At 54.7% G+C, this 27,525-nt stretch overlaps 1 protein-coding gene across 8 annotated transcripts in view; it reads left to right on the top strand.

Annotated features, from left to right (window-relative positions):
• Positions 1-27,525, top strand: part of CACNA1A (calcium voltage-gated channel subunit alpha1 A) — a 286,734-nt gene that overhangs the window by 248,089 nt on the left and 11,120 nt on the right. For 6 of the 8 annotated variants that reach the window (XM_059160170.1, XM_059160167.1, XM_059160171.1 and 3 more), the window contains 8 exons: positions 4,568-4,651; positions 11,312-11,428; positions 11,769-11,834; positions 12,012-12,127; positions 14,206-14,356; positions 17,293-17,420; positions 18,655-18,751; positions 22,328-22,433. In XM_059160170.1, the coding sequence (XP_059016153.1) occupies positions 4,568-4,651; positions 11,312-11,428; positions 11,769-11,834; positions 12,012-12,127; positions 14,206-14,356; positions 17,293-17,420; positions 18,655-18,751; positions 22,328-22,433 (865 nt within the window). Of the gene's footprint in view, positions 1-4,567; positions 4,652-11,311; positions 11,429-11,768; positions 11,835-12,011; positions 12,128-14,205; positions 14,357-17,292; positions 17,421-18,654; positions 18,752-19,692; positions 19,790-22,327; positions 22,434-27,525 lie in introns of all 8 variants that reach the window. The other 2 variants (XM_059160169.1, XM_059160168.1) reach the window with 1 other exon arrangement.

The raw sequence follows: 27,525 nt of genomic DNA, 5'->3' as shown, positions 1-27,525 counted from the left end.
AGTAGCATGAGCATCCCTCCAGTGCCCACAGACCCCATGGAGGTGTTTGCACGCTTGCCGAGTGACAGCAACGAGACCCAACATTTGAGGGTTCTTGGGTCCTCTGCGCATCCTGGTGCAGTCATTCCTCGAAGTGATCCAAAGCGCTGGGCCTAATTGCCATGCACTTTAAGGAAAGCAAGATCCAGACAGGCCAAGCCCATGGCATTCCAGCCATTCTAAACCACAATCCACAGAAATACGTACATTTTACAAGGGAGGCAGCAGGCAGACATCCAAACACAGCAGAGATGATTTGTGCCCTTGTGTGTCCTGTCACTAAGCTGTGTGTCCACTGATGGCCCGGCCTTTCTTTCTTTTTTTTTTTTTTTAAGATTTTATTTATTTATTTGACAGAAAGACAGAGATCACAAATAGGTAGAGAGGCAGGCAGAGGGGAGGGGGAAGCAGGCTCCCTGCCAAGCAGAGAGCCCGATGCAGGGCTGGATCCCAGGATCCCAAGATCATGACCTGAGCCAAAGGCAGAGGCTTAACCTACCAAGCCACCCAGGCACACACACCCCTGCCTTTCTTTTTTAAATGTAGTCGGGGCCCCACTAGCTTGCCTTCATCTCCCACTGATACAGGAGGTCTTAGCCAGAGGCCCATTGATCAGTGTGGGGAGTGTGTGTGAAATCAGACGGGGGGCGGGGGGGGGGAAACCACATCTTTATTTTCCACAAGCCACTAATCGGACTTTCACATTTCCTTCCATCTTGAAGGCAGACAGCCCCCTGCCATGTTACCCTCAGTGCAGCCTGGGTTCCCAATAAAAAATCAGATGTTTTCTTGGGGCGTGATAAGAGATCACAGGTACCTCCAAATTTCTTTTATGTTCACCCTCACTTCAGATGCTGATGACTCTCAAACCTATAGTTAGAAGTTATGTAGTGAGTTAACAAAGAAGTGTATTAATTAATTAGATCACTGAAAAAAAATACTGTGATCAGCGTATTTTAAAGATAACAGGGGCCCTTGCCATCCTGGGTATTTTGTTTTATTCATTTACAAAGCTTCCTCTAAGAAGGTCTTCCCAGCCAAGGAGGTTCAGAGCCAAAAAAAAAAAAAAAGGGGGGCGCCTGGGTGGCTCAGTGGGTTAAGCCGCTGCCTTCAGCTCAGGTCATGATCTCAGGGTCCTGGGATCGAGCCCCACATCAGGCTCTCTGCTCAGCAGGGAGCCTGCTTCCCTCTCTCCCTCTCTCTCTGCCTGCCTCTCCATCTACTTGTGATTTCTCTCTGTCAAATAAATAAATAAAATCTTTAAAAAAAAAAAAAAAGTGGAGAAAGCCTGAACTGGTGGGGTTGTGTGTTGGGGTGACTTCAAGAAGCCCCCCCCCCCCAGTGAGTGGCCGAGTTCAGACTCGATACAAGATGGCTTCCTCCCCACCAGCCGCTGAGTCCACCTCCCTGAGGAGAGGAGAATGGTCTACAGTCGGTGGCCCCAGCCAGGCTCTCAGTGGGGTGGAGGCTGGCTCCTCACCATGGCTTCCTGAGACAGCAAAGAGTGTCGTTGTTGGGACCAGAGAGCCCTCCATTCAGATCACATCTCGGCTGTGTCACACACACCCCCGCCATCGCAAGGGCCAGTCGTCTTCCCCTTCCTCAAAAGAGCCCCTGCAAACCCCAGCACAGATTAAGTGTGTCTGGATAAAACGAGGGTGAAGCCTGGCATGGAGTGTCCCGTAAATGCCAGGAAGGGTCACAGGAAGCCTTGTCACCCCCACCCCTTCTCCTCCAAGGCAGAGGCTCCCGACCCTCTTACCTCTTAGGACCGCTTGGGGAGATTTCTTAAAATTGAATGGTGCCCCCGAGCCAACACCAGAAGTTCAGATTCCCTTGGTCAGGTGGGGGTCCCAGAATCTGTATTTTTTTAAGATTTTATTTATTTATTTGACAGACAGAGATCACAAGCAGACAGAGAGGCACACAGAGAGGGAGGGGGAAGAGGGCTCCCTAATGAGCAGAGAGCCCCATGCAGGGCTCCATCCCAGGACCCTGAGATCATGACCTGAGCTGAAGGCAGAGGCTTAACCCACTGAGCCATCCAGGCACCCCTGGAATCTGTATCTTTAACAAATAGCCCAGCCGAGTCCAAGAGACAGCCTGGGCTATCAGGTCCTGTGCTGAACACCAGGCAGGCGGGGGAGGTACCCTCCATCCTGAGCAGTGGCACCAACTCAGCATTGGGGTCCCGGGGTTGCCACCAGGATGGATGGCGGGACATGCGTGGGGGATGGGGATTGGGCTCTGGCGTGCCCGCATCTGGGTGCAAATCCTGCCCCAGCTTCTTTCTAGCTACCTGGCCTCAAGCAAGGCAACTCTAGAAATAGGAATGCTGTATGCCAGCCTCCCAGGGCTGAGGGGAGCGTGGTGTGGGCTCAGACACAGGACCTGCACGATGCAGCTGTGCTATGCAATTTCTGAATCCCCAGTCCATCTTTTGGTAATGAAAGTGGCTCTGCCCGAGGGCTGGGCTTCTACCTCCTCCACCCCTGACCATCCCATGGGGGTGGAGCCTCTCTCACCAGTGTAGATGAAGCCCCAAGTTCACCATGTGCAATTTAGGCGATGGGGGGAGCTTCCTAGTCCAGGGGCTTGAGGCCTGTGGCCAGACACCTAGAAAGCTGCCTTCACTGAGACTCCCCAGAACAGAGCTTGAGATAAGGAGTGAGTGCAAGGAATTTACCTGAAAAGCCCAGGAAGTTCAGCGTGGTGGGTGGGGAGTGAGGCAGGAGCCAGAAGACAGCCAGTACAGGGGGTATTATGGGACACAGCTCCATTGAGGGTCAACAGGAGGCAGCAGAGAGCACATACGTCACAGTTCTTTCACTTGAGGGGAGGAGAGAGCTGGGGTAGTTATCCCCCAGTGCCCATCAGTCAGAGTCAAGGGCTGCTCCCTGGGGAGCTTTTAATTTCCCACAAAGAGAATTTTAATTTCCCATCCAAAGAGGATGCCCCTGGGCAGAGTAACTGAAGACGTGTAGTCACAATATGAGGGGAGGTGGTCAGGGCCCTGGCAGCATCTATGAAAACACCAAAAGGGCCTGTAAAACCTGAATTCCTTTCAGCTGAGTATTCAATAGCATCCATTCATTGAGCACCTACTGTATAACCAAACTTCACGCTTGCATTCACATGCCTGATCTGATTGCTGTTATACCCCTGGCTTCCAGGAGGGGGCTCTAAGGCCCAACCAGTCCAACTCCAACGACATTTAACTCAGGCTGAAAGAATTTGATCTTGGAAAGCGCAGCTCCAAAGCCGGGGTTCTTCTCTCTGAGGCAGAGGGCTGCCACAGGGTCAGACACTCAGAGAAGGAACGGATCCCTCAGTATGGGACCCGAGCCCATTGTTGGCCTCTGCTTTGTAGGATGCTGGAAAGGCCTACGTGTCGTGTGAGTCGCCCTGAGCCTTGAGAGCAGGGCTGTCTGTTTCAACCAGACCCTTGGATTCAAAGGTGCTGCTCAGTGTGAGCTCAAACCGTGGGAAACATTTCATCATTTTCACAGCAGTGTGCTGTCCCTGTGTGACCCGATCAAGCCAGCACCCTGCCCGGGCTGTGCCAGTCAGGATAGATCTAGTTTACGAGCGGAAACAAACAACCCCCACATCTAAATCCCTTCGGTCAACAAATGTTTTGTTGACATTCAAAGGGAGGAGGCTCTTTGCCTCATAGTTACACAGGGACCCAGGCCCACAGAGCAGCCACCACCTGGAACATGGACAGTCACCAAGCCCAGGGTTAAAAGAGTTTGGTGAGCCCGACACTGGCCAGGAGGTGGTTCAGACCATCTCTGCTCAAAACCCATTGGCTATAATGAGACACGTGGCCCCACAGAACCACGAGGGGGACCAGGAAGTGAAGCCTGCGGTGTGCCAGAAGGCCTTTGTGCTTGTTACTATCTCTTTTTCAGATTAGGTAGTGGAAGAACAGAGAGGTTAAGTCACTGGCCCACAGCCGCACAGCACGATGGTAGCAAAGCAGGGATATGAACCCACAACCCACTCTTAGCGAGCGTGCTATAACGAGTGGGGTCTTGAACACAAACTCTGGACTCACCCAGGCCTGGGTTCAAATCCTGATTCTTCACATCTGTGCTGTTTGCCTCAGATGGGCGAGTGGCCTCACTCAGCTTCAGCCACCTTGTAAAAAATGGTTGATAATCCTTTTCTCCGAGGGTCTACGTGAGGATCCCAGTGACATCATTTATAAAGCATCTGGGGTGTCAGGGAGCTATATGTCAGAGGGACAGGCAAGCCCACAGGGTAGCCCTCTCTCTAGCAGAGCTGACTCAGGCTGCAGAGACCCCCCTCTGGGGCCAGGAGAGCTGTTTAGTCCCAGGGAGGGGGAGCTCAGAGGAGATGATACTGAGCAGCCCACACAGCATTTTGCCATTTGAATGACCATAAATGCTGTGGGCACTCGGGATGATCGGCAGCTGTTCCCCTAATGTACCCCGGGGCTGGTCGTGGCAGCTGGGCGTGGAGCCCTGCGTTGGCATCCCTGTCTTGTGGGTCCCCATTCTAGAATTATTTCCGCGATGCCTGGAACATCTTCGACTTTGTGACTGTTCTGGGCAGCATCACCGACATCCTCGTGACGGAGTTTGGGGTAAGTTTCCCACCAGCTTCTCTCTGGGTAACTCCTGGCTGGGTGGAGAATGGGGGAATCTTCCAGAAGCAGCGGTCCCAAGAGCCACAGCTAACTGGGGCCAGCACTTGACCGTGACCAAAGAGGGAGAATTGGGGACCCCAGGGACAAGGGCAGCCCCTCAGGAGGGCAACTTAGGGAGACGGGGGAGCCCAAAGCCACAGTTCTGGGGCCAGCTCTGCAGCGTGAACTTCCCTGCCTCTTGGCTGTTGATTTATGAATATATAATATGGATGAGTGCATTGGGATAATTACAAGACCCCAAGGCTGAGCCCTGCCCCCAAACACCACACAGTCTTGGGACCCAGAAAAAACCAGCTTCAAGTCCATTCTGGTTGAACTAACCACCTTCTGGTTCGTGCGGGGAGGTTCAGGAGGGAGCCGTGGCCATTGAGCCAACAGGGGACACCACTGCCAGGACCTTAGGAAGGTTCCCAGGATGTCCACCCTCTTCCATCCCCAGGCTTGGGAGACTTGTGACTTGCGGGGGTCTCTGGGCATCTCTGCTGTGGCCCCACAAGCCACCTCGTCCTTCCCCCTCATCTGAAAGACTCAGGGCCCCAGAGCTCGTATCTCAGACCCCTTCCTTGGCCATTTGCGAGTGAGCACAGGCTTGGGAGCCCTCAGGAGACTAGGGGGAGGGCAGGAGATCCTCACAGGGAGAGCAAAAGGGCAAAGACTGTTGGAGCCAAGGGCAGGGCGGGGCACATCAACCTCATCATAATAGCAATAAATATAATGGCTGGCGAGAACGGCCCACTCAGATGCACGACAGGTGCTGTGCCAAACAATTCACGTGAATTAGCCCGTGGTACAGGTCAGGGGGTCAGGACAGCAAAGAACTCCCTTGGAGGATTCAGCTGAAGGGATCAGAAAAGAGAGACCACTCACAGAAAGGAGGCGAGGGAGGCAGAACAGGATGACAAAGTGCCCAGCACACGGCCACCATGGGGAGATGTTACCTGCCCAGGTGCTGAAGCCGGAATGAGGAGGGTCCACCTGCAGGAGCCAAGGACCTGGAAGGCCTCATCACTGTCTTGAGTTTCTAAGGGATCCAGAGCTCCCGTTGGCAGTCACAATATCTCACCATCCAGCTGAGCACACGACAGTTTTGAACCAGTGGCCCTCTGGGTTGAGAGGTCGGAAGGGTGGCCCAGCACCCCAGCCGCGCAAGTGGAGAAAGTTAGTTGAAACCTCCAGGCACCATCAGGCTGGACCCCAATGGCCCATCCTCCAGGCTGGCAGGTTAGGGAAGGACAGGAGGGTGAGGCACCGGGCCCCCAATTCAAGAACATCAGGACTAGTACAGTGATCGGACACCCCTCCCTACAAGCTGTTTACTTCGACTGGCTTGCATCGCCTCCTCTCACGTAGAATGGGTCCAGTGGTTGCAGTTAACCTCACTGGGTCCCTGCAAGGTCCACGTTCCCCCATGCATTCAGTAGGCATTCACTGAGCGCCTGCTGCATCCCAGCCATTGCTGTAAGTGCCCGGAACAGACAAAGCGAAAACAGACAAGAATGCCTGTCCCGCCCCCAGGGGACTCATGATCTATCATCTAGGGAGGGAGTCGGCAGCTTTCAACAGGTGTGAGCAATCCACGTGAAGGGTTTGGCACAGAACCTGCCAGGAAATAGATTGCTTCCAAATGGTGGTTACTATTACTGCTATTATTACCGTGAAGGTATTTGGGTCTGCGGTATTTGGGGTTTGGGCCAACCACCTCCCTGGCCCCATCTCCCTGGGGCTCTGAATTAGAATCATCTGGAGGGGAAAGATAGAGGGTGGGTGTGTGGACACTTTTAGGATGTTAATTTTCCCAACCTGCGGGGCAAGGAGCCCACAGCCTCCCCTTTCTGCCTCCCAGGTAAGCCCGCTAGGTCAAGCCAGAGCTCAGCTCAGGCTGAGGCAGGAAGAGCCAACCCTCGCGAGGCCAAGTCCCCACGGTTTGGGAGGGAGAGGGCTCCGGGGACCCCCTGGGCCTCAGCTGCCGCCCCCAAGTGGCCGGGTGACGTGGGTTTGCCCTGCGTTCAATGGATAATGACTGTGTTTCTTGTCTTGTCTCTTTTCATGCCTGCTCTTTAAACTGTATATTGGCACAACGCCGTCTGAAAAACTCATCCAATCAAAATGCACTATGAAATTCATTTGTTCATCCATGACGTGGTCTGTGTGTTCATACACCAATGACTATCTCCCAACCCACCACCCCCACTCCCCGCCCGGGAACCGAAACCCATTGGTTTTTTGGCACTGGTTACAAATCAACCTAAAAAACGCTGAACACGCCTCCCAACTGCCCCCGCCCGCCCGCTCCCCCTCCATCTTCAACATCTGCATCTAGAATCCGGTTGGTCTTACTTCTTTCTGAAGTCTAAATGCCTTACATTAACTGTGAACGCATCTTCTCGCGTCAGCACTGCACGTCCTGCCCTGGGCTTTGGACTTGGGTTGCCTGATGCTCCTCCCCAGCCCCCCTACCCCATCTCTCTGTCTGTCTCCCCAGCCCACTCCCACTCCCTCCTCATTCCAACAGCCCCTCCCTCCCTCCCTCCCCTGCCACCCCCCTTCTCATTGTTTTTATGGGGTTCTAAATTGGGGTTTTCTTCATGGGTTGGTTTACAGCTTTTGCCAAGAGAAGACTGGGTTTGCCCTGTGTAATGCCTCCCGCAAGACTAGTCAGCTGGCTGGGTCTCCCACCCCATCCCTTACCTGCTTCCCTACACTCGGAGCCCTCAGCCAGCCACTCATCGCCCCTGTCTCCTGTTCAGCTTCACAGAGCCCAGGCACCGGGCTAACTCACCCCACTCCAGGCCTGTGGGTCTGACTGGCTAAGACGTCAATTTCCAAGTCCAAGGAGGAGGTCATGCACACCATCGCTGAACCCATGTGCCCGCCCCCCTTTCCGACACCCACACTCCCCCTTACTCTCTTGTTTGGGTGCTCTTCCTCTCTCTCCTCTCCGCTCCACACATATCCATGCATACCTGTCCCTCTCTGTTCCTCCCTGCACACCCATGCTCCTGCCCCAGCACACACCATCTCCATCGCTCTCCCTCCCTTCCTCTTTGCATACTTGCACACTCCTTGCTCCTTGCACACTTCTCATTCTCGTAAATTCTATCTTCCCCTGCCTCAGCCCCACCAACTCTGCGCCCCTTTGAAGGACGCGCCCCCCCCCCCGTACCAGGATCCCTCCCATGCTAGCAACACCACGTGCGCTCATCCCCCAGACATTTCATGATTCTGAATGTGGTGCCGCAAGCGGAAGTGGGTTGCAGGGGACACCATCACTGCCACCCTCTCACCTAAAGCCAAAGTGAGGAAGCCAGGCATTGATCAAATAACCACTCTCAAACCCACCTGAAATTACAACTGTGTTATGAACTAAAGGATAAGTGCTGTTAACAAAAGAAGAGGGGGGAGAAGAGCGTTCAAGGCCCAGAACAGCATGTGCAAAGGTCCGGTGGCAAGAGGAATCCTGCAGGTGTCTGGGTCTCCCAGTGAGGGGGTGTGGGAGCAAAGAGAGTGAAGGAAGGCTGACCCAGGGAAAGTGAAAACGTTAGGAGGGGATAAGCCCTTGGGGCCTTGTGGAAACCTGAGAGGATTTGGAGCAGGTGCAGCTATGGAAGTATGATTAGACAAGATGGCTGAGGCCACGAGGGAGCACCAGGATCCCCTCGAGAGGGGACTGGCCACCTAAGCAGGGGCTTTTCCAGGACCTGGGGATGGGTTGGGTCTGGGCTGGGGGAGAAAGATACCTGGAGGGATCTGAGTCTGGCTTGAACTTGGAGACAGAAGTTAGGGAATACCAGAAGAGGACTAGGTTGGGGGAAGAGCGCAGATGTAGACACAGAGTTTGAGGTGCCTTTAAGGGCACCCCGGGGGAAGTCAAGTAGGCAGGTGGTTACAGGATCTGGGGCGCAGGGGCAAGGTCTGCGGAGGTGTGGTCTGCAAATGCTAGGATTTCTCTGGACCCTTCAATGGCTGGTTCTCGTGTCTTCCTGAGCGTGACAAGCCTTCCCCGGCCTGCGTTCCACCCCATCACCCTTGAACCAGGGCGCATGGGGCATGCTTGGAGGAGAGCACAGCTGCTCCTTCCTGGGCTGTGGATGGAAAGATGGAAGCTAGGAAGAGGGAAGTCTCCAGAAGTTCTGTGAGCACTTGAAGGACTTGAAGCAGAACCAAGAAGACGACGGAGGGGTGGATGAGGGCATACAAGTACCTTCCCCTGCCCCCACCCCCTGGACCTCTCTCATCTCCACCCCTACTTCCCCCATGTGTCTCCTTCCTCTGCTCCAAGAAGGGCAGCATGCTCTCTGCACGCGTCCCCCTGCGAGACCCCTTGCTTCTCCTGCATGGTGGCAGGCTCCCCCGCTCTACCCTGAGTCCCCGGAAGCTGCTCCAGGCCCACCTGCCTTTGCATGCTGGGCAGAGTCCACATGTTATGACCCGCCCCGTGAAGGGATGGCTTGTACTCTGGGGATGGTCGGGAGGGGCTGGGGACACCTGGGCCATCGGCCCCATCCCCAGGTAGAGCTGGGAAGCCAGGCAGGGCTGGGAGTCAGGTCAGCTGGGCACAGGGGGCAACTCTCAGCTGAGCTGGGAGTGGGAGCTTGTTTGGGGCCCCTGGGAGCTTCTCACAGTGATTGGGCCCAGGATGGTCAGGATAGGCTCTCCCAGTCCCCTCCCCCATCCTAGAAGCCCAAGGGCCAACTGATGGGTCCCAACGAGCATCCTAGACTTTGCCAACCAATCCAGAGCCCCCCCCCCCCGCCATCAGCCCCAGAAATTCCTTGAACTCCCATCCCTGACTCTCAGCTCCCAGGCCAGACCTAGTAGCTGGGGAGCCCCCAGGAGCCACCAAGTAGGATGCCCAGATAGAATTCATCAGCCGAGCTTTTGAGAGCAAAAGGAGTGCTGTGATTGTCAGGGCAGCCTGTATGGTCGCCCCTGCCGCATGTGAAGGGTGAGGGCGAGGCCAGTGGAAATCTTGCTACATGGCCCATGTCTAGGGCTCTCTAGATCCCCTAGAGCAGAGCCCAGGTAAAGATCCCCCCCCTCCAGCCTGCGGGCAGAGTGACCAGCGGAGCTTTCCTGGTCTGCCCAAGGCGGAGGTCTCGCACCCCAGTGCCTCTGGCATCAAAGCCCGTGCCATAGACCAGGAAAGCGGGTGCCATTTCTAGAACGTGGGGCATCTCGTCAAACTAGAGGGCACATGGCCCACTTCATGGGGGCTGCCATATCTAAGTCCCAGACAACTTTTGCCAGCCTGGAGGCAGGTCCAGAGTTGCCAGAATCACCAGATTTGGTGGAGACATCTGATTTTTAAACACTGGCAATTCTTCTTAATCAGAACCAAACCGCTCAGGCCCAACGAGAGAGCTTCGCCAGTCACATTTGGTCCATTTGTGACTTTGAGCCACGTGTCCCCCACCAGCGACGCTGAGGCCCCAGCAGACCAGCCACCCCTCCTCCCCGACCCGGGGCGGGGGGCAGCCAGGGGCCCACCTCCCGCTGCTCTCCTGGCCCCCCTCCTAGCTGACCGCGCCCCCTTCCCTGGGGGTTTCTCCCGGCTTGGGTGGGAGGAGGTAGAGGCAGTGACTAGTCAGGGGGTCTTTGAGCAGAGGCAGGGCCCACGCAGGGAGGTCCTGGGGGCAGGGACGGCCCCACCTCCAGCACCGGCCCCTTGGTGGGCCTGGGCTGTCGGCGAGCTCACCCACCCACGGGCGCTGCGTACTTCCTGCTTCCCGCAGGCCTGGTCCCGTGCTACTCCACCCAGCCCCAGAAGCTGAGAAGCCATCCCTGAGAGGGGGGAAAAGGGCCCCAAATGCATCTTCTCCGACTCAGCGGGCAGCGAGGACTCGCCCTGCAGCCGACCAGCCCCAGCTCCCTCCCGTCCTCCCCATTCCCGCTCGCCAAGGGGGTAAGAAAAGATGCTCTTCCGCTTCTCCGATTGGCTCGAGCCGCTGCTCCTCTTGGCCGTGGGGTGAGGTCAGGGCGGGCAGGAGCGGGTGGGCAGCTCAGCAGGGCAGGGCAGGGGGCCCGTTGAGTTCCATGACAGATGCATTTCTGGCCCAGAGCGTAACATGCCCTGGGAACCCGCACATGTCCACCAGGCCTGCGCGCTGGCTACCCCGACCCTGCCCTGGTGTTTGTGCATCGTACACGTGTGATGGATTCGGCAACTTGACCCGCTTGTGTCCTATCGTCTCAGTGCATTTGGTTGTTGGGAGAAACAAAAACCATCTCGATTTTTTTCCTGATTGGATGATTCGGATATATTTTCTTTCACTTGTTCTTTGGTTATTTTTCCCCACCCCACCCGGTTCCTTTCTCTTCCTTCCTTTTTCTTTCCTTTTCCCCATCGCGGGTGGGGCTGGCAGGGAGGGTTTATGCTTTTGAGTTGCCTTTTCCTCCCAACCCCCCCCCCCAACTTTGTTCCTTTTTCCACGTTTTTCCTCCGCACCATTGCATTAATAGTGCTTTCTCTCCCTCCTTATTTGGGGTCTGGCTTGCTTTTCCTGTTGGTTGGCTTCATGTAGGGGCCTCTGTGAGTGGTGACGGCTCTGAGCCCCCGGGGGTGGGTGGATGGTCACCCTTTTCTCTCCATCTCCCCAGAATAACTTCATCAATTTGAGCTTTCTCCGCCTCTTCCGAGCTGCCCGGCTCATCAAACTCCTCCGTCAGGGTTACACCATCCGGATTCTTCTCTGGACCTTTGTGCAGTCCTTCAAGGTGAGCCCCTGCCGCCAGTCTAGGGCTGAGAAGATTTTTACCCCCACCCCTGCTGTGGCTGAAAGTAGAAATGAGGTGGAAATGCCTCTGTGGTGCCCTTTGCTGAGAGTCTGTGATCTGTAGAGCTCGTCTCTCAACCGTGGGCCCCTGGTATAGCTTGAGAGTCCCCCTGATGCCTTCTTGCCACTATGACCTCAAAAAGGCCCACGGATCCCTGGCACCACTCTGGCACAGCTTGGGGCTGCCCAGCCCAGTGGGGCAGAACCCTGGGACGGGGAGGGAGATGGTTTGGGTAAGAGGCCCCTGGCACTCTCTTTTATTGCCTTTTTTTCCCCACCAGGCCCTGCCGTATGTCTGTCTGCTGATTGCCATGCTTTTCTTTATCTATGCCATCATCGGGATGCAGGTGAGTGTCGATCCCCTAGCGTTCCTAGAGCCCTCCCTGGGAGGGCCACCATCCTTAGGCAGGCGTGGGTTAGGGGAACCCAGTTTGGAGAGACAGCCATGATGGTTGAGTGGAGTTTCCCTGAAGCCACTGGGGGCATGAGTGCCCCTGGTCATTCATTACCTTCCTATGCCCCAGGTGTTTGGCAACATCGGCATCGACGTGGAGGATGAGGACAGTGATGAGGATGAGTTCCAAATCACTGAGCACAATAACTTTCGGACCTTCTTCCAGGCCCTCATGCTTCTTTTCAGGTGAGCGGGCGCATGTGCTTTCCTGCTTCTCTTCTGTTGGGGGCGTGTCCTCTCCTTTCTCCTCCTGTAGGGGGCGTATCCTTTCCTTCCTCCTCCTGTAGGAGGTGTGTCCTTTACCCCCCTCTTCCTGTAGGGGGCGTGTCCTTTCCCTCCTCTTCCTATAGGGGGCGTGCTGTCTTCCTTCTGCTCCAATGAGGCTTAGCATGGGCTTGTGGGGGGCCCAGGGACCCTGGCTAAGCAGAAGCTAAAGGTCCTAGGATACAAGCATGGAAGGCGTTTTCAGGCATTACATCACTGAGTCCTGACCGTCCTGTGAGGTGGGGATTCTTGGCAACCCCATCTGACAGGTGAGGAAACTGAGGCTAATTGGACCCTGAGGCTTGATTTCTTAATCCTGGATGCGCATTAGAGTTCCCTCGTTCATTTATCCGTGGGAGGTTTATTGAGCACCACTGTGTGCCAGGCATTGCTGAAGGTACCGTGAACAAAACAGAAAGAGATATTCCGTGCCCTCCAGGTGCTTCTATTCCTGCGCAGGAGAAAGGCCATCAGTAAGCTAGTGATGGAGAGTGCAGGAAGGGGATAGAATTCAAGGTTAAGAGGGAAATGGAGGCACAAAAGGACAAATAATGTGCGGGGGTGCCTGGGTGGCTCAGTGCGTTAAGCCTCTGCCTTCGGCTCAGTTCATGATCTCAGGGTCCTGGGATCGAGCCCTGCATGGGGCTCTCTGCTCAGCGGGGAGCCTGCTTCCCCCTCTCTCTATCTACCTCTCTGCCTGCTTGTGATCTGTCAAATAAACAAATGAAGTCTTTAAAAAGAAAACACACACACACAAAAAAAAGAACAAATAATGTGTGATTTCACTTACATGAAGTGCCCAGAACAGGCACATTTCATAGAGGTAAAGAGGAGGACTAGAGATTGCCAGGGACTGCATGAGTGGGACGCATGAAAGATTCTACAGGTGAACAGTGGTGACAAGTAGGTGCACGGTATTGTGAATGTACTGAAGGCCACTGGACTCTAGCCTTAAGAATAGTTAAAATCAATTTTTTTAAGATTTTTATTTATTTATTAGAGAGAGAGCAAGCAAGCACAAGCAGGTGGGGGGGGGGCAGGCAGAGGGAAAGGGAGACGCAGGCTCTCCACTGAGCAGAGAGCCCAATGCTGAGCTAGATCCCAGGATTCTGGAATTGTGATCCAAGCCAAAGGCAGATGCTCAACCGACTGAGCCATCCAGGCACCCCTAAAATGATAAATCTTATGTACACTTGGGAATGAGAAAAAAAATTTTTCTTTAATTTAGCGACAACATCTAAAGGAATGGAGGGCTGGTAGGTCATGCCTCCCTGGAGGCAGGTGACGCGTGAGAGAAATAGGTGAGGGAGGGAATCTTGTGGCTATCTGAGGAAGGGCAGGTCAGGAAGAAGTTATAATGAGTGCAAAGGCCCTGAGGCAGGAGCATGGCTGGCATGTTTGGGGACAGTGAGATCCCAGTGTGCCTGGAGCAGAGAGACCTAGGGAGAAGGTAATAAGAGGTGATCATAGCCTGGAGGAAGAGGAGCCTTTAAAACATACCTAGCTATGGGGCGCCTGGGTGGCTCAGTGGGTTAAAGCCTCTGCCTTCGGCTCAGGTCATGATCCCAGGATCCTGGGATCAGGCCCCACATCGGCCTCTCTGCTCAGCGGGGAGCCTGCTTCCTCCTCTCTCTCTGCCTGCCTCTCTGCCTACTTGTAATCTCTGTCTGTCAAATAAATAAATAAAATCGTTTAAAAAAAAATACCTAGCTATGTCCCCAGGCCTCACCCCAGACCAGTTGAAAGCAAGTCTGCGAGAGTGGGGCTTTTGCATCAGCATTGTTTAAAGTCCCCCAGAATGAACTTTAAAGCACACCTAAATAATGAGAATCATCTCTCTGAGCTCCCAGAGCAAAAAGGTAGCATATCTAGAACTTGAACTCATGCCAGTTCAACTCCGGACCCCCATGCAAATATCCCCGAAGGATATCCATGTCCAGGCCTGGCGCCCAGGTCCAGGTGCCCAGGTCCCTGATGGTTCCCCCTCTCCTTTCCCCCAGGAGTGCCACTGGGGAGGCTTGGCACAACATCATGCTTTCCTGCCTCAGTGGGAAGCCGTGTGATAAGAACTCGGGCATCCTGACTCCCGAGTGTGGCAATGAATTTGCTTATTTTTACTTCGTTTCCTTCATCTTCCTATGCTCGTTTCTGGTGAGTCTGTGTGCATGTGGGGGGATGGGGCAAGTAGCATGGGGTCGGGGGGCCTCCCTGACCTGGCTCCCACTGCGGGGCATAGGTTTCTCTAGAATACGGCTGTGTCACAGATTTGCTCCCTCCAGAGCGTCTCTGCACCGGCTGGGGATTCAGTTAACCAGGGATTCTCAGCAGCGACACTGCTGATATTTGGGCCTGGCTCGGTCTCTGCAGAGCGTTAGGGGGGCTGTCCTGTGCATTGCAGTGTGGTTAGCAGCTTTCCTGGCCTCCAGCCTCAGGTGTGATAAGCAAATATGCCTTCTGACATTGACAGTGACCCCCTGGAGACTGGGGGAAGGACAGAATCTCCCCTATCCGAGAGTCACTGGGTTTTACTGAGGAAAAAACTAGCGGAGCTGAGAGCTGGTCCCCAGGGCCAGTCGGTCCCCACGGCCAGTCTAGTTACATGGGATACTAGTTATGTCCCTCCTCTTCCTGGAGCCACAGAGCCAAGTTAAGAGACCAGAAACTCTCCAGATATCTTAGAGGAGACTTAATACAAGGATTGGCTACATGGGGTTGAAAGAGAACTAGAGAACCCTGGAGTCATCAAGGATTCCTGGCTTCGGGAATTAAAAGGAAAAGAGGGCGGACTGACTCACCCCCAGCCCGCCCCTGGCACCCTGGCTGTCCATGGCCCCAGGACACTTGTACACAGTTCCTGTGGCTGCTGTGACAAAGGACCACAGACTTGATGGCTTAAAATGACAGAAATTGACCCTCCCACAGTTTTGGAGGCTAAAACCGATCAAGGAGTTGGCAGGGCCATGCTCTCTCCAAAACCTCTAAGGGAGAATCCTTCCAGGCCTCTTCCAGCTTCTCTGGATCCCGGTGTTCCCTGGTTTGGGTCTGTGCCTCCGGCATCTTACCTCCATCCTCTCCTCTGTGCGTCTGTGTCCAGATTCCTCTTTTAGGGGAATAGCAGTCAGATTGGGTTTAGGGCCCCCCCCAATCCAGTATGACATCATCCTAACTTGATATCACGAAGACCCTTTTTCCAAATAAGGTCAGGTTCACAGGTACCGGGGTTAGGATCTGAACATGTCTTCTGAGGGGGACACAATTCAACCCACAAGACAGATCCACACTGGAGACAGAAGGGGTCCCTTCGCCCATCCTCCCTGGTCTGGTTTCCTGACCGTGGATCCCCCCAGCAGGATATAGGAAGCCAGCTGCCAAGAGAGCGTGAGATGAGCGCAGACCCTGACCAGACGCCAGCATCTGTCGGCGAAAGTCCAGCACCCTCACCCCCTTCAGACCTGTGGCCTCATACTGAGAGACTTGTAGCCTCTGTCTCTCAGCCCCCGAGTCCAGCACCCGCAGCCGCTGACCCACAAGCTCTATTCATTGCCCCATTCCAAGTTCCCAGGCGAGAGAATCTGAATGGACCAGCCCACCCCTTGGTCAAATAGCCACCCTGTCCAAGCAGCTATAGATACATATGAGGACAAGATCCTATAATAGAGCCCATCTGAGAAGGGCAGGCACCCTAGAAGACGTCTCTGCTTGACCATCAGACCCCCGATGTCAGAGATTTCTGTCTTGTTCACTGCCGCATCCCCAGCACCTAGGACAGTGCCTGGCACACAGTGGGAGCTCGTCAATATCATGAAGATGAATTAAAAATTGAGTCACTGAAGTTAGGGACGCCTAGGATTACGGGTTATTTGTTAAGCACTTACTAGGCTTACATCTATACCTTTGTTGAATACCTACTACATGCCAGACCTGATGCTAGGCACTGAGATACAGAGACAGAACTCAGGTGTCTCAGGCTTCGGGGGTAACTGGCAGACAAGTCAGCAGGTAATAGCTACGTGGCCTGATACATGCTGTGATGAGATGATTCAGACCAAGGGAAGGAAGATTTCAAGGAGTGGCCTGCAGGGACCACGAGCAAGAACTAGAACACGTTAGAAGTAGCAGAAACTTCCATAATGTAAGCAGCACATACAGCTCACTGACTTGTGTACCTGAAAAGTCCACATGAGGCGGGATCCTGACAGCAGACCCCGTCCTCCTCGCTCTTCCCCGCACTGGCTTCGCTCTCAGACTTTCTCCTTGTTGAGTCCAAACGATGGCCAGGGTGTCAGCACAAATCCCAGGGAAGGCTCGCATTGACCACCTTGGGTCATGTGTCCCTCCCTAAGCAATCACAGCTCTTCCTGGGTTGTCTGACCAGTGCCTGGGGAGCCAGAAATTGGGGGTTGGCCACACCCAGCTCCAGCCTCTTACAGATAAAAGAGGGGGGTTCCCCAGATGCTGCTCCCCACAGGGAGACAAATCCTGATGTTTACTAGAGATGCAACATTTGCAAAGGATTGGAGGCAAAATGATGTAATCTCCCGCTGTGCTAAGGGCCAGAAGGACATGTGAAAACGTGCTACGGGGTGCAGATGTGGGCAAGAAAATTCATTCATTCATTCACTCATGCATCTGTCCATCTGTCCATCCAGGAAATAATTGCTGAATGCTTACTTTGTGCTGGGGCTGGGAATACAATCCACATGGAGCACTGACTTTGGCCTTGTTGGGGGGGGCTGATGTGGGAAGATGTGGGGTCATGGTGGTCCCTTGGGGTTGGCCCCCATTTCACATAGCGTCTTCCCCCTCTCTCTCCGGCTCTGTCTCTGTCCATCACTACTGGTCTCTGTCTCTTTGTATTTCTCTGTCTCTGTCTTTGTCTCTCTGTCCCATCTCCATTTCTGCATTCATTTCTGGGGCTCCTTGTGTGAGGGTGTGTCTCTCCTCCCCATACCCCCATCTTTTTCTTTCTCTGTCTCCCTTTTGTCATCTCGCCCCTCTCCCTCCCTCTCTCTCCGGGCCTCTGTGTATGTGTGTTTGGGTGTGTCTCGCTCTCCCCCACTCCCTCCCGGCCCCCGGGGTCCCCACAGATGCTGAACCTCTTTGTCGCCGTCATCATGGACAACTTTGAGTACCTCACTCGAGATTCCTCCATCCTGGGTCCCCACCACCTGGATGAGTACGTGCGTGTCTGGGCCGAGTACGACCCCGCAGCGTGGTAAGGAGTCGCCCGCCCCTTCCAGCCACATCGCCCACCTCTCCCTGGCTGCTAGAGCCCACGAGGCTAGGTCAGGTCCTGGACTTTGGGTCTTTGGGTCGCTGGGGAGCTAGCTGGGATCTCCAAGGGGTCAACCTGGAGGAAAGAGACAAGGATCAGCGCCCTCACGTGCCACAGGTGAAATGGTTGGGGACCGCCTGCCCGAGGCCCAGGCTTTCTGGGAGAAGAAGGAAGGAATCAAACATTGAGGTTTCAGCCTCCTGTGATTCTCCCCGCAACTGAGAGGCCTCAGGATGGTGAGGACAAGCTAGTCAGGCCAGCCAGACAGAGGACGGGGAAGAAACCAGAGGCCTCTCACCCTCTGCTGTCCTGGGAGTGATGGGAACAGGGTCGGTCTAGCTCCCTTGGCAGGTGGCATTGGCTGTGAGATCAGACTGGTGCCGGACAGCTATCACAGGAGGCCAGAGCCAAAGACACAAAGCCTCAGGGGTTCTCGCATTTTCGCGGCTACAAAGGGAGCGAGCTCTCCTACCCTTGGGCACCAGAGTGCTCCTGGTGGTGGTTCCAAAGGGTCGTTCTCTACCCTGTGCACTTGGGGACCAGCATGGAGCTGCTCAGAGAAGCTACCCCGAACCTCAGCGCCCACCAACCACTAATGGAAGAGTCTAGTTCGAGCCGGGCTGGGGGCCTGAGAAAGCATTAATGGGGGCCCTTGGCACCCCGAGTGCTGGAGGGGAGGCCTCCAGGAGGAGGAAGGTGGGGAGGACTCCATCCTTGCCATTCCCACAACCCCAGACAGGTCCTCCGTGAGACCAAGAGGCTGGGGTGAGCCACGGGTCTGGGGCCTTGACTTCTGGCTGGTTCCTAACTCTTCCTCTTTTGATTTTAGGTCACAGCAGTTGGATGCTGTCCCCCTATTCCTCGAGCTCCCCCTCCCTGCAGTGTAGCCTGTGCAGACTGGGGAGAAGGGAGTTACAGAGAGAGCCCTGGGGGAGGGCCCCTCCTACCCCCACCCCAGCCCACCCTGGCCCAGAGCTTTCACACACCCCAACCGAGACCCTCTTCCCCCGGACTGTCTGGGAACAGTTCAGGGACCTTCCCTCATCCCTGAGTCTCCCCAACCCCTTCAAAGCCGGGGGTCCCCAGCCTCTGGCATCACGACCTTGCTGCGTGCACAGGGAGCTAGCGTGAGCCCAGACCCCTGCCTCCACTAACCCCTGTCTTCTCCTTTCAGTGGTCGGATTCATTATAAGGATATGTACAGTTTATTGCGCGTGATATCTCCCCCTCTCGGCTTAGGCAAGAAATGTCCTCATAGGGTTGCTTGCAAGGTTTGAATTCCACTAAAACCTGCTAGCATCCATGGAATGAGTGTGGCTTGGGGTTCCTCAATATATATATTTCATATATATATATATATATATATATATCTAAAAAACAGAGCCATCTCTCTTTCTTGCATTAAAACTAGAGAATTCTTAGCCAACAGAATGCAGTCACGTAGACTCGATGAAGCATGGGACATAATCTCTCTGTTCCCTTCAGCCATTTCTGCTTGCTCTTAGCTGAAGCTGCCCATCCCAGGGTCTCAACGGCACCCCAAATCAGACACATCGGGGGTCGGAGCTGTGCACTGACCCCCCATCACCTCCACTCTCTCCCCCTCCACCCTTTGCCTCCCAAAGCCCCCAGCCCTCCTCCCGCCGCCCTGGCCCCCCCTTCCCCTTCTAGGCCCCCTCAGAGACCAGCCTCAGCCAAACCAGAGAACTTGACCCAATTTTTAAAATAACACTGAGCCAGAGCCTTGTGCCAGTCCCTCCAAAATGAGACCCCGCCTTTCCTCCAAGCCCCACCAGAACCCTAGCTCAGAGTCAAAACTGAATCTGACTTTTCTCTTTTCTCTCTCTCTCTCCCTGCTCATGAGCAGTGAAATGATCTTTTTTTAATGACCTTTTCTTCCATTTTTTTTTTCCTCCTGTTTTCCATTTATTTGAAACACCTATTTTATTGTTCTCTGCATCTTCCTCTCTCTATTTTTTCGGCTCGTGTGGTTTTTTTGTTTTTTGTTTTTTGTTTTTTGTTTTTTGTTTGGTTGGATTTTTGTTTTGGTTTCTTTTTTGTTTTCCTTTTTTTTGGTGTTTTGTTTTTTATCTTTGTTGTTTTTTTGTTTTATTTTTTTAATTTTTTTTTTCTTTCCGTTTCTCCCTCTCCCTTCACCCACCCCTTTCTTTGGTTCTCCGTTCCTACCCCGTTTTGTTTTCGGTGCTGCCAGGGGCCGCATGCCTTACCCGGACATGTATCAGATGCTGAGACACATGTCTCCGCCCCTGGGTCTGGGGAAGAAGTGTCCGGCCAGAGTGGCTTACAAGGTAGTCTACCCTTGCCGACCACCGGCGTCGGGCACTGGGGATTTTTCAGCGCTGACCAGGAACAACCAGCCGAGTCTCTTTTTCTGGAGCTACTCTTCTTCTTTTTTTTTTTTTCTCTTTTTCTTTTTCTTTTTTTCCCTTTCCTCCTCGAGTAAATGGATCATGACCGTCCCTTGACTCTAAGCAGCACACTGTGTCCGTCTTTTCTGATGAGTGTGTCTTGGTGTTTTGAGACTCCATTATGGCCGACACGCCGGGGGGAGGGGGAGGGGCGCCCCCAGTCCCCTCGCACCTGGTCCCCTGGGAACCAAATTGGACACAAACATGTTTCAGAGGGAATGCCTCCTCGCCTCCTTTCTGCTCACCTAGAGCAGCCTCCACACCCAGTCCCAGGCCGGGGCAGGTACCTCACAACTAGGGGGGGTGGGCTTTGGCCCCAAAAAGGCAAGGCCCTGCCCCCCCCATCTTTCATATCTTGAGCCCCCAGGTCCAGCAGCACCCCTACATACACCTGAAGCTGATCTCTGACCTAGGGCCTTGGGGGACTCGAGACCTCCCAAGGGGTACCCGGAGCCTCTCCTCCCTCCACCTCTCCCTCCCCCCCAAAATTGCTTCCCAAGCCCCAACCCCTATGCCACCCATTCTCCCCCAGACACCCCCAACATGCCTCTCCATTGTTCCAGAGTGGTCAGGCAGGCCGCAGCTGGACCCCTGGACCGTGGCACCCTGATGCAGGCCATGCACGCTGCCTTGGCGGGGGCCTGGGGCGGGCAAGCACCATGGCCGACCGGGGGACGGTGCATGCTGGCTGAAGGAGCAGGGGTCCTGCCGCCAGGCGGCTGGGCTGGGCCACCCCTCCAGACCCCTGTCCCGGAATCTCCCTTGGCACCCAAGGACAGATGCTCTGTTCCCTCCAGCTCATCCACGAGAAGTTCAGGGATGACCTTTAAAAATTGCCGCCTGCTCTCCCAGAAAATCGCCCCATCATCCAGCCACCTTGCCCCCCTCGTCCCCTGTGTCTGTGAGAGTCCTCCCTCCCTCTGCTAATGCCGTTCCTTCCCGCCTCAAGCATCCTCCCTGCAACCTCCTCCCTCCTCCTCCTCCCCAGTCTAGACTGGGAAGGGGCTGTCCCACCAGCCTCTCTGACAAGCCTCTCTCAGCACCTATCCTTCCTCTAGCTTTCCTTTTGTACCTTCTCTTGGTCTCTGCTTGGCTGCCCGTGTGCTTGTGCGTGTGTGTATGTGCGTGGGGGTGTGTGTGTGTGTGTGTGAGAGAGAGAGAGAGAGAGAGAGAGAGAGCGTGAACCCCTGGTCTGTGTGCAGGGCCACCAGGGGTCCTTAGGCACCTTTGTGCAAATTTGAAAAGGACACCCTTTCCACAGAACATTTTGTCTGCTGGAAAATTGTTGTAATCCACCCATCTGGCAAAAACAAGATACTTCTTTGCTATCTGCTGAAAAGCTGTCATTTAAATATACTAATCTATGATTTCTAAGACAGTTAGCCCTTTGTGCAGTGCATAACCTGCACAGCTGTGCACAGCAGCCCAGTCTGTGTGTGTTTCTCTGTCTACCACCTCCCTCCCCTCCCTGCCCCAATCCCTCTCTTGTGTTCTGTTCTGGGTTTGCCATCCCTCTCCCCATCTCCAGCTCTGTGTTTTCCTGCTGACGTATGTCTGAATCCCCTAGTGAGCGCCTAACTCACCCTCAACCCCATCTCCATGCCACCTCCGCCTGGGCTGGTGCCCACCAGTCCAGCAAACCTTCCTACAGTACCAAGCACGGGGGACAGAGCCCCTGCTTGGGACACGGGGAGTCTTTTCTTCCCTGGGCCACGGGAATGCCCCCTCACCCTTCCCCTGCCATCGCACAGAGCCAAGATCTGGACATGCCCCTGAGAAACACTTCCCACGGAGCTATGAATGAGTCTCGAGATTCCGTCTGCATGCGCACCCCTGTCTGCCGTTCTGTGTGTCATGGCCTCGCTGCATGTCCGTGAGCGGCTGCCCCGTCAGTGGGGGGCCGCCTGCCTGCTGCTTCTCAGAGGAATGATGTGGTCTGTGCCCATCTGGTCTGGTCTGGGCTGAGCCGGGGGAGGAGGCGGGAGCCGGTGGCCCCCCCGGCGGCTGTGGCCCGGGGACCACTGTGCCTGGCTGCTGCATGATCTGCCGCGATCTGCCTTGCGCTCTTCTTCTCTGGGGTCAGAATGGCGCGGAGCCGTCCAGAAGAACTCTGGGGCAGGGCAAGGAAGGGTCTGGCCAACCTGGGAAATGCCAGCTCTGGGATCTAGCATGCGGGAGAGGGAAGGGCGGGGGCTGGTGGACTAGGAGAGCCCCAGAGCTCTCCCTGTGGGCCACGAAGGGAAACCGGAAAACAGCGCAGGGGATGGATAACCTGAGGGTGGGGAGCATCCTCAGCCACCGCCTTCAGAGTTCTTCCTAGGGCTCCCGGGGTAGTGTGGGTCTGGCTCACGGGGGGGGGGGGGGGGGGACTGGGAGGGGTGCCTGGCAATGACTGCCCCCGCCTTTGGTTTTCTGTAGAGGCTCCTTCGCATGGATCTGCCCGTGGCGGACGACAACACCGTCCACTTCAATTCTACCCTCATGGCTCTGATCCGCACAGCCCTGGACATCAAGATCGCCAAGGGTAAGGGCAGGAGCGGGAGCAGAGAGGTAGGACAGGATGGAATTGGGGCCTGGGAGGGGAGAGCTGTGGGCAACCAGGGATCCCACTCGCCACATGAAACCAGATGCGCCACTGCCTCATCATGAGCGTCACCCCACTCCCCACTCACTTGGCAGACATCCCGCCGCACTGCCTGAGCGGCCGGCGCTGTGCTCCGCGGCTTCCGCTTCCTGTGGGAGGGGCTTCCCCCAGCAGGGTCTGAAGGAGTCAGTCACATGGACCCCTGGGGAGAAAGTGCTCAGGCCAGCAGGTACAAAGGCCCTGGGGTAGGAGGCCATCCATCCGCCAATGTGTTGAACCGACTTGCCCTTTGAGCAAGGGGGTGCTTGACCAGACTCACATTTGAAAAGGTTCCCTCTAGCCACAGGGCAGAATTGTCTGGAAGGAGGTCACAGTGGAGGCCACTACCCCATGAACACAGGAGGACTGCCTAGATTCAGGGGATGTGGAGTGTTCAGGTTCTGGATATTTCTTGGGAGCCAATGACCAATGGAGGGGATGAAGGAAAGAGAGGAGGAGTCAGAGCCACCACCAGGGACTGAGCCCTAACCACAAAAAGGACAGAGCCATGTCTCAGTTGCCTGAGACAAGGGAAATGTAGGAGGGGTAGGTTCCGGGCTAAGGAAGGGCAGGAAGTCGGTGTCAGCCTAGAGACACACAGAAGGCAGGGGAGTCTCCAGCTTAAATGTCCTATGTGGGACACAACCCAGGAACATTCTGAAGGAGGCAAAAGAATGAGTTTTCCTGGCTGGGCTGAAGGTGAAAAGTCGGGAGACATCAGATGCTGATAGGAGACTGGACAAGCTCTCCCGGGAGATGAGTGTGAGCTGAGGGATGCCCCCAAAGACAGCCTGAGGCCACTGCAGGGTTAGAGGCAACAGAGAAGGGGTGACCAGGGAGGCGAGTGAGGGCCAGGGCAATGTGGGTTTTTGGAGGGTGTCTCCAGCCTATCAGGCACTGTCCAGTAACCAAGGAAGACAAAGCCTAAGAGTGACCCGTGGATTTTGTGACAGGCAGCTCTGGGGGAGTGGTGAGGGCCCCTCCTCCCCTCCACCTGGAATGGGCTTTGGAGGCCTGACAGTAGACCCGATGTGACTTGGCAGCTGGTGGGACAGGAGGACAGAGAAAGAGGTGCACACAGGTCATCAGGGGGCACAGGGGCTGACAGAAGGCTGAGTTCCTCGTCCAGCCCTGGGCTGGAAATCAGGGCACTAAAGAGAGAGGTTAGGGGTCCACTAGCTAAAACCACCAGGAGGTGAAGAGGAAGGAAGACAGAACTTCAGGGACCCAGGTTCCTTCCAGGGTCCCGAGGAAAAGAGGATGGGGAGGAGCCAAGGCCAGAAGTTGCTGGGGAGGTGGAAGGTTTCCAGGAGGGATGTTAGCAGCTTCTACTAGGACACTGCCCGGCAGAGGGGAGTAGGTTGAGGACAGACATAGTTAGCCAGGAAACATGCAGGTGAAAGTTCCGAGTGCAAAAAGAGCCCCCCAGTATAGCAAGAGAGAATCAGAAAAAGCAGAGATAAGGCTCAGGAGAGGACAGAAGTGGGGGGGTGGGGGTCAGGCCCTTGTCTGGCACAGCCTGCAAATTCTTTCTCCTGCAATAAGTCCGAGGTGAGTGGCTCAGGCCTACCAGGCAGCTCAGTGCTCAGCAGAAGTCCGGCCCAGGTCCTGGCTATTTGTGGCTCTACGCTCCCAAGACTGTTTCTTTTTGTTTGTTTGTTTTAAGATTTTATTTATTTATTTGACAGAGAGATATCACAAGTAGGCAGAGTGGCAGGCGGGGTGGAGGCGGTGAGAAGCATCCTCCCTGCTGAGCAGAGAGTCCAATGTGGAGCTCGATCTCTGGACCCTGAGACCATGACCTGAGCCAAAGGCAGAGGCTTAACCCACTGAGCCACCCAGGCGCCCCAAAGACTGTTTCCTTATCATTGTGGTTGAAGCTGGTCCAGGTCCCAGCCTGGGGAGGTGAGGAATCTGAAGCGCAGGCAGCAGACTTCTAATCAGGTGGAAGAGTTATGTTCCGTGGGCTCATCTTCCCCACCTGCCCTGCCCTGTCCTCGCTGTAAACCTGGGCAGATCACACCCTCTCCGAGCCTCAGTCCACATATTAGCTAATTAGGCCACATAAAAAACAACCACAAGCATAACAGCTTAAAACACCCACTTAATAGCTCTCAGTCGTGTTGGTCAGAAGTCTAGACAGGCTCAGCTGGGCTTTCCAGGATCCCACAAGGCCGAAATCAAGCTGTTGGCCAGGCTGGACTCTTTTCTGGAAGCCCTGGGGGAAAATGTACTTTCAGACTCATTCAGGTGTATTCAGTGGCCTGTGACCATCGGCCCGAGGGTCTACTTCATTGCTGGCGTTTGGCCAGAGGTTGCACTTAGCTCCCAGGGAGGCATCTCATCTTTTGTATACTCCAAATCTGTCTGACCTCTCCTGCCACCAGGTGGAAAGAAAACTCAGCTTTGCAAGGGCTTACCTGATTAGGTCAGGCCCACCCAGATAAATTATGTATCTTACAGCTGGCTGACTTGGGACTTTAATTACATTTGCAGAAGCCTTTCCTGGCAGTCCCTAGACTAGCATTTGATCGAATAACTAGCGTCTTGGGGCAGGAGGTAGGGGCAGCTTCAGAATTCTGCCTGCCATGTTACACTCACCTTTAAAATGGGTCTAACTGTGCCCCCACTCTTGGTCTGCAATACCTTTGTGATCCAGATGCTGTTTCTCTCTGGGGACCTGTTCAGTAGTACCAAGAGAACTCCAGACTCAGATTCAGTGATTACCTAGAAATTCTCAGAACCAAGAGGCACTATTGGACTCACAGTTATGGTTTATTACAACAGAAGGATACTGGTTAAAATCTGCAAAGCAGAGGCACAGAGGTCAGGGTCCACGGGAGACCAGGTGCAGACTTCCAGGTGTGTCATGTGAGCAGCACTGATGTCCCGGCAACAGGATGTGACAACCCAGTTGAAGTGTGGCCAACTGTGAAAACCCACTCAAGCCCTGGTGACCAGAGTATATGCTGGAGGTTGGACGTGTAGGCCTGGCTGACTTAGTTACTCAGGCTCCAGCCCCTCCAGAGGTCACACTAATGGTGGGTCACATGGCCCAAGACCCCCACCACAAATCCCATTGTTGGGGTAAACTATCTCACGTGCCCAAAAGACACTTTCATCATGCAGGACACTCTAAGGACATAGAGGTGACCTCCCAGGAGCTGGTCAGAGAGCAGTCCTTTCTTTCAGAATGCCAAGTTGTCCTTTATCATGAGGATAGCGTCTGTGGGACTCCAGTCAGGCCAGTCTCTATGACACCCACCAGATGCCCTACATGAGGATTTCAAAGGCTCCCAGGGATGTGCCTGACTTTGTTGCTGTTGTCACTCATACTCCAGATGCTACTCAGTCCCCAGAGGGTCACACCCCTGACATCTCTGAGCCAGGGACCTCTCCCTATCCTGACTTTGGTGAGGGCACCAGGCCCTCCCAGAGCTCCACGGAGAATAACTGATCCAGTTTCCGGGGTTAAGGAAGGTTCGCTGAGTGCTTGGGGACAACAGTTAGAACAGTGATGGCAATCACAGCCTTTTTAGTTGACTTGTGTCTTAGGAGGGCTGAAAGTATAACACTTATTTTTTTTTTCAACAACTCCATTTACTTCTAAACACACTGAACTCCTTTCCAGCAGACAGGGGGCAGCATATGGGAGAATGGACTAACCTCAGTCATACAGATCCTCCAAAAATTGGGAGGTCATTCTTAGCCGGATACTTGGAAGAAAGAGGGCAGGTCCCTCCGCTCACCTATTTGTCCCCTCTCTGTCCATCCCTCTCCCTCCTCTGTCTGTCCGTCCCTCCTCCCCACCCCTCTGTTCTCTGCACCCAGGAGAATCTCATCTTTGAGGAAAGTTCTTCTCTCATGTTTCTCTTTTTCCTGGACGTTGTGTCTGAACCCCTGAATTCTCCCTCCAAGGGACTCAGTCTGTGTCCTTTCATTGCCCCCTTGTCCTCCTGCTCCCCCTGGCTGTGCACTGAGGGCAGAGCCAACCACCAACCCATACAGAAACCCAGTTAGCAGATGCAAACCCCCAGCCACACACTAGTACTCCGACTTCTGCAGAGAGCACACGAGAGCTGTAGAAACGTGGAGCCACCGTGCACTATCAGCCCAGACAGGTGTGGGGGTGGTGCACGGAGAAAAGATAAACCAGAGCCAACTATTACCAGACATCTCTGCACCTGTCTGGCATCCCCCGTGCCCACATGGTCCTCAGTCCTGACATGCCACTGGTTGTTGTAGGGGACCTCAGCTTCCCAAAACAGGAATTGTCTTAGAAAGGGCCACAGCCCAGGCTATCCCCACCCAGGGCCAGCCTGCACACTCATTCAGGATTCCACAGGGCTGACGAGCCAAAAGACCACTATCCTGCCCTTTAATCTCCCCCAAAGACCAGACTCTCTCTGCATGTGGGATCTGCCAGAACGTGGAAGGTTCTGGGATGGGCCTCATGGGAGCTAAGTGGCTTTGACCCAGGTGCACCAGAGAGGGTGACCTCCTGGCATGTTATTATCCACCCAGAACTGCTGGCCACGTTGGCCGTGGCTCACTGAACGAGAGCATTCATTGAGTGCCTGCTGTGTGCCCAGCCCTGTTGTTGGTATGTGGGACACAGACCTGAAAGACGAATGAATCTCCAGCCCTCATGGGGCTGCAGGCAAAAAGGCGACAAACAATAAGCATGATAAATTCATGGAGTATGTAATGTGTTGGAAGGTGAGGCATGCAGGGGGAAAGATAGAGCTGGCGAGGGGTAGGGACTGGGGATTCGGGTGGGGGGAGGGGTAAACCCTAGGTCAGCCAGGGGCTGATCCTGCCCCCAAGGGTTGTTGGCACTCTAGAGACATTTCTGGTTGTCACATCTGGGAGGGAGCTGGTGCCAGTGGCATCTGGGGTGTAGAGGCCGAGGCTGCTGCCAAATGTCCTCCAGGGACAGACTCGGAGCCCAATGTCACGCAAAACAGGATACAGCAGGGGAGGACCCAGGATG

Source organism: Mustela lutreola, chromosome 2 (genome assembly GCF_030435805.1).
Source record: "Mustela lutreola isolate mMusLut2 chromosome 2, mMusLut2.pri, whole genome shotgun sequence".
In the NCBI taxonomy this organism is placed as follows: Eukaryota; Metazoa; Chordata; class Mammalia; order Carnivora; family Mustelidae; genus Mustela; species Mustela lutreola.
The sequence above is the reverse complement of the archived record's forward strand: the minus strand, read 5'-3'. Positions and strand labels throughout refer to the sequence as shown.